General features: G+C 33.2%; 1 protein-coding gene across 1 annotated transcript; it reads right to left on the bottom strand.

Annotated features, from left to right (window-relative positions):
- Window positions 1–424: 424 nt before the first annotated feature.
- LOC100775974 (protein TRIGALACTOSYLDIACYLGLYCEROL 4, chloroplastic) lies at window positions 425–6,329 on the bottom strand. The gene is made up of 5 exons (XM_003520990.5): window positions 5,908–6,329; window positions 3,796–4,045; window positions 2,891–3,251; window positions 1,716–2,026; window positions 425–781 (listed from the first exon to the last, which is right to left on the bottom strand). Exons 1-5 carry the CDS (start codon window positions 6,180–6,182, stop codon window positions 584–586), a joined length of 1,395 nt encoding a protein of 464 aa, XP_003521038.1. The 5' UTR covers window positions 6,183–6,329; the 3' UTR covers window positions 425–583.
- Window positions 6,330–7,141: the final 812 nt, after the last annotated feature.

Below are 7,141 nucleotides of genomic sequence, written 5' to 3'. Positions count from 1 at the left end.
ATATGTGTATTAAACATACATTAAAAATTTTAGTATTATATATAGCGATGCTAATTATTTTTTAAAATAATTGACCTATTACGTCAATTAGTTAGAACATCGTGTTATTACAAATTATCAATCCATAGGCTATACAAGAAAAGAAAAAAAAAAGGATGGAATGAAGAAGTAAAAAAGAGTAAAAAAACATGTTAAGTGTAAAAGAAATAAGAAGAATAACCCCCAATCAGCCCTTTGATCAATTTTTATCCATTTTTTTTATTCCAACTTAATTTGGTCACAGTTAGTCTACCATGAGTTAAGAGTCTGATTCAGTTCCACCCTCTCTCAAGCGTGCTATTTTGATTCACCTTTGAATTTTATATGTCAAATGTACTTGGCTTTGATAGTCCTGATGGTAAAGATGAATAAAAAACAAAACATCTAACTAAACACCTTTTGGCATTACAAAATCAGTGATGTTAAGTTTTAGCAGATCAAATGTTAAATAATAAATGAATCTTATAAAGCAACCATGTGGGGCTTCTTGCATTGTAAGATCTCTAAGCGTAAGTTACAAAAATGTGAGGGTTGTTGCATTCTGCTAAAACTCATACATGCGAAATTCAACCATTCCCTCTTTTCTTTTTGGAGAATACCAAGCAACGATCTTTCCAGACTGAAGATCCTTCAAGGAGTAACTCAGGCTGCAAATAAAATCCTCTACTGACACACCGTTTTTCCTGGCGAAAGACTCAAGGGCAATCCGGGAATCAGCTCGAAAAACAACTGGCCCTGCAACCTACAAGTGGACAATTAAAAAAATTATTTTCTTTTCCTATATGAATGAGTCATAATAGGTATAGTGAATAGGCTACCATATGCCAATTCAGAACATGATGTTTTCATAAATAATATAGCCAAGGTGTGTACAATTCCGGTTCCTACTATGAGAATCATGAATATTATAACTAACTCAGCAAAATATATACCTGTTTGATCAAACATTATACTCTACAAAATAAATAAATAAAAAATCAATTAAATTTGAAAAATGCAGAAAAGGCAAGGCATTGGGGTTTGATTCATATTTGACACATACAATACACGTTGTAGAACTAAAGGAAAAATAAATGAAAGCATTAATGTATGAAAGTTATGCAACAAATATGCAAGACTTTGTAAGAAACATAATCTTTTGTAAGACCTTCGAGGGCACAAATTACAATTGATCCTGCAACCTAAAACACTAGTTTTGAACTTGTTTATAATTTAGTATAGGCTTTCAATGTAGTGATATTGAATTACTGACATAATTGAAACTTATTGAAAATGACATTGATGTATAAAGTTAAAGAATTATTGAAGTTATTAATTTACAGTCATATACAAAGTTAAGAGTTGTTCAACGAAAGCTAAAAAAGGTACTCAACCAAAGAATAGAATATGTAAAATTTGCTGTAGGTGGCTAATGATAGAAGTTCAAGAAGTCTAAGCGGCATTGCAAAGGCTTGTCTCAACTTTTATACATTGTAATAGATAGATATTCTAGCTTCGAATTTTTCTTTTATTGGATAAGCTATATATACACTAGTTCAGAGGGAAACTCTTGTAACACTCTTCCTACTCAATTAACAAGCTTTGCAGTTAAAACTTGTTCTTGATAAAACTTAAAAGACATTCAAACTAATATACACAAGGAGAAACTTGTTCTTATCAAGTAGGAAAAAGTTTACCTGCTGTTGAAAGATTAAATTTAGCCGGGGTGAGGCTGATGGTTGTTTGCTAACATCAGCAGTTGAACTACTGGAACCATTCAGAATCTTCTTTGCAAATGCTGAAGCTGAAGATATATCTAGACGAGCATCTACCCTGGTTAAGTCCCCATATTTTTTTGTGAATTTTCCATGCTGAAAGGAGTAGCAAACTGAGCCAAACAAATCAGCATTATGTCGAGATCTCTTGCTTGTTGACACCTCTTGATCTTCTCTTGAATCGACGCTAGACAAGCTCCTTCCATTCCAAATCCAGGAAGCAAAGGTGCTACCTACATTGTGTTATGAACCAGCAACAGAACAATTTAATATAATATAATTTCCACAAACTTGTCCACCCAGCTATCATCCATCAATTCGCCAATTATGAAAAAATGTTAGTAAGGAAATCAATTAATCAAGGGAAATTTATATGATCCAGTGAAGAATTCTTTAAATGCAATAATGCATTCCTATCCATATATGAAAACTACCTACTTTTTGTAACTTATGCACACAAAGCACTCGCTATCAACCTGTTTGGATTTTGCTTGTACAATAAATTTGATAGAAAACATCTCATAATGTCTTGACTCTTGATCACATTTTAGAATAATTTAGAGGATCTAAAAGTGATCTCTAAGGAGTAACTTTTGTATTTCATTATATTTCTTAATGATTTGTATTTTGTATCACACCATAACACGCTTATCAATATAATTTTATTGTATCGCAAGTATCCTTTCCTCTTTCTTTTTTTTCCCTGCCTGAGCCCTATGAAGCACGGACACCCCAGCCCCTAGCCGTGTCCAGTGTCCGACACGACACCGACACCGACACGACAACGACGCCCGTGTCCAGGTTGAGTTTGATGTGTTTGACAGGTGTTCATGTGTCCGTGTCCGTGTCGTGTCTGGTGTCCGTGTCAGTGTCGGTGTTTCATAGCCTGAGCCATATAATTTCAACAAAATGAAAGAAAAAAGGAAAGAAAACAAAAAGGGGAAATGAAAAAAAAACAAAGTTGTATGCCTGAAAGCAATTATGAAAAACATGTAAAAACAAATACCACAAATATGAAAAAGAGTGACTGACACACTATGCGAACATACTTGCTCTCATCTCAAACAGTAATAATTACATCAATCTAGAGAAATTACCAATAATTCCAGATACTGCTGCGTGAGGTTCCTTAAGACGCACATCATATGGAAGCGCCTCTTCATTCTCTTGTTCTGCAGCACCTTTATCTCTCCAGAAGTATTTGATCTTCTCATAACTAACAGCAACCTTCGCACATAACCCTGGCAGTAGAGACAGTGGCGGGTTACCATCGGTTGCATTCATTGCCTGGGGATTACCACCATTTTTATGTATCCCAAAGTGATATCGCAATCCAGATTCAGACACAAGGGATGACAAATCAACAGATAAAGACTCAGGGACATCCCAATATTTTCCTTTGTGGTCAACAAATAATTGAGGCCATGCTGCTTCCAACGTAAGATCATGATCATGAAGCTGCAAGGAATGTTGTCTTTTCAGCTTCATTATAGATGAAAGAAAAGCATGGCACGCAATAACAGAGCAAGATTGAGATGAGGAATATACTTATATACACATGTGAATGAAGGAGTTCCAATGAAAAATAGATAAAAGAGTAAGTAGAAACAAACTCATTTTACCGAATGAAGACAGCTCAATAGAGGAATGAAGGAGTACAAACAAAGGACAAGGCAAATAAATACTTCATACCAATGAGACTACGTTAAAAGGATAGAACACAACATGACAACAAAGACAGACATACTCACAAATACAATTAAGCTTTTTAAACACACTGCATTGTCAGTGAGAGAACCTAAAGGAAACCATGAAATGAGCTGAATAATGATAAGCTTTATGATGATATCTTATTCAAATATTTGAAAACAAGAAACAGATGGAAACACGGTGATATTTTTATAATAATTAATAAAAAAAAAGTGTTGTGATTTTCGATTAAAACAGGAAAATATTTTCACATCAGATAATTAAAAATTATAGCAAGCAGGTAAATCCATGCCTTGTGAAAAACCATCATTTTGCGGCGCAATCTTTCTTTCTCACCATGGCCTTCTATAGCAAGCAGCAAGGATGTTGAAGGAGGAAAAGCGAACTGTGAGGTTAACCCAAAAGAATAAAGTGACTTGTTAATGAAATGCTTCACAACATCCTTGACTGTGGAGAGATCGAATTCTTCAGCATTAGAGATCTCATTTTTAACATCAGCAATCAGCTTCCTGGGACGAAACTGTCCAGTCATTGTAAGCCACCTGTATTGGTTATAATTAAGCTGTATAAGTACATTGATGAGTTGAATTTAAAATGATGTTAATATTATGTAAAAATATAATCAGTTCATAATGTAATTTTGGCTGCCATTTGTGTCTCTGAGCATATTTCTACTAATGAAGAACTATGGCTAATGAGTTTATGGTCATTGGGTCTCATTACACCCACTAGTCTTTGAACAAAGTGTAGGGATGAAACCAAAGATGCAAAGTTAGTCAGGTCCATTGAATTTCTCACTTTGGAATGTAGAAAATATATTTCAAAGGTAGGTTTGTGAATTCTCTGGAATATTAAGTGGAATTAGACACATGAATAAAGAGTGAAGACAAGTACTTAGGCACTGCTTTATATTACCTTGTGTTTATCAGAAAATAATAACAAAAGATACATGAATAAAGTATAAGAGAACCCAAAGAAAGAGTTCAACTGAACCCTTTACACTAAAATCTTACTATCCAACTAGGTGCAGTGAAACCCCATTTTTCTTTTCTATTATGTATTATGTATATGGCAGCTTCTATTGGATCTGACTCCTCAAAATTGAGCAATTCATTTTACAGGGTAAAATAAGTGATCTCAATTGTTGGTAAGAAAATCAAGGATTGACATTACATGCACATTCATAACAAATCATGAATATGTTAGAATATTAATTGGCTTTTTCATCAACGATTTAGATTATTTTACCCTTATTTACTTTACAGGAGCCAAATTTGCTTCTATGCTACACCTACCGCCCCTTAAGTACTTACTTTATCATCAAACCATCTCTTTTAAGCTAAAGCAAATGAGAATTATCAAACAATCTCTACTTCATATAAAAGTTCTTATTTTAGTCCTGTCTACATAAGTACTCAAAAAAGAAGACTATAACCAACACTAAAGACCCTAATTACTCAAATTTTAAAAAAGAAGCAGCAGAAACAAATAGCTTTCTCCTGTGCCTCAAAATAACTATTTTCATTTTAAATATACCCTTGGAAGTTGGAAAGTTAAAACCACTCTTCCCCTTCTACCTCATTTTCAACCCAAAGCACAACCAGTCCCAAAATTGAAACAGCTTCCCTTCTCATCACTAAAAATCCAAACAGCCACAAAAGATTCAAACTACCAAATTAAATAAACAGTCCTATCTCTATCTATTTCTAGGTATCTAATAGCACATTGGGAAGGTTTTAAAAAACGGTCCACAACTGAGATTTTGGACGCAAAGTCAAGGCTCATGCTGTCACATTTGTTCACAATTTCCCACAATATCAAGCCACAATTTAAAACCTTGCACATTGGGTCCATGTATTACTTTTCTAAATTTGTAAACACTTCTAATTCTTCAAATTATAGGGTATGTTTGGGTAAGCTTATGCAGAAACACTTATAGAAGAAGAAAAATAATGAGAAGAACTTCTCCACGGCTAAAAATCGTATTTTAAAGAAGCTACATAAGAGAACTTCTACAATTAGCTAACCCAACGTATAACCTAATTTGAACTTATGGAGAAGCTCATTTAATTCTTTTCTTCTTATTTTCTTCATTTAGAAGTGATTCTGGATAACTTTACCCAAACAGAATAATAATAACAACAACAACAACACTCTTTTCCTTCAAAACAAAACAATGAAAACAACCCAAACTCCTTTGACATTGACATCAACCAAATTACATAAACGGTTACAACCATAAAAAAAAAAAAATGGTTCATGACCAAGTGAAATGCACAGTAAAATGACATAGGACCCACACTTTTACACTCTACTCCGATTCGAAACGTTGATCTCAATTTACTTTCATTTGACTCTACCGAACGGAGCCTTGAGTGTGGAAAAAGGTTAGTTAGTTACCTACCAGCGAGGATTGGCGAGTTTGAGGAGGAGGGACTGGAGAGAGAAGGAACCCAAATCCTTGGGCGAAGTAGGAGAGAGCGAGGGAATGATTACGGGAAGAGGCAAGCCGTTTCCGATGACGGAGAGCTGCCGTGGCCGGAGCACTCTGCTGGCGACGGAGCCGTCCAACGGAAACGGGTCGCCCGGAACGGATTTGGCCCATCCGTCGTGCAGCTGAGGGGACGCCACGTTCAAGTCCCAGAACGCAGAATCAATGCCCGTCTTCAGCTTCGCCATTGATGATGAGATGATGATTTCGTCTCTGTGCTTAGATTGTTAGGTGGGTCGTTCGTTGGGTTTGAGTTTGAGGTTTTTGTCTCGGGGTTTAACCTTTCTGCTGCAACTTATCCACTTACTTTAATGTTTTTTTAAAAAGAAAAGGTTCAAATTGTAAAATCTTGTTTTTATTTTTGTCTTTTGGGTTAATTTTTATTCCTAAATTTTTTGAAAAATTGATTTTTAGTTCTTAACTTTTTGTTTGATTGGTTAAAATTTTTTTTTTTATTAAAGTTTTTAGTTCTTAAATTTTTGTTTAACTAGTCAAGGTCCTTAAACTTTTAAAAATTTCAGTTTGTAATTTCTAAACAAAAGTTTGAATTCATTATTTTTTTATTTATTTAATGAAATTTCAAGAATTAAAAATCAAAATTTTTAAAATTTTAGGGACTAAAAATCTTAATGAAACATATTGAGAGACGTTGATCACTTAAACAAAATTTTAGTAACTAAAAACTTCAATGAAAAAAAGTTAAAGGACCTTGACCAATCAAACACAAATTTATAAATTAAAAAATGAATTTCAAAAAGGTTTAAGGACTAAAAATTTAATTAACTTTATCTTTTAAATTTTAATAACTATGTTTAATTATATTTTTTTCTTAAAAAAATATAATTTTGACTTTAATGAATATTCATTATCAGTGTAAAACATTTTATACCCTTAGTCAATTAAAAATATTTCCTTGGTGTGACTTTTAGTATGAATATTATTAAATAAACTTACCACAAATGGTAGTTTGTAAATAGTTAATAATGTTAAAAAAAACATTTACACTATAAACATGCATACTATTTTTATTCTAAATTTTAGGAGCATTAAAAATAGAGTCTCCTTAACATATTACTTTATGGTCTTAAAATAAGTGTTTATTTTAAGTTGTTTTACATAAACAAACAAAAACTAATAAATATATAGA

Source organism: Glycine max, chromosome 3 (assembly GCF_000004515.6).
Source record: "Glycine max cultivar Williams 82 chromosome 3, Glycine_max_v4.0, whole genome shotgun sequence".
NCBI classification, from domain to species: domain Eukaryota; kingdom Viridiplantae; phylum Streptophyta; class Magnoliopsida; order Fabales; family Fabaceae; genus Glycine; species Glycine max.
The sequence above is the reverse complement of the archived record's forward strand: the minus strand, read 5'-3'. Positions and strand labels throughout refer to the sequence as shown.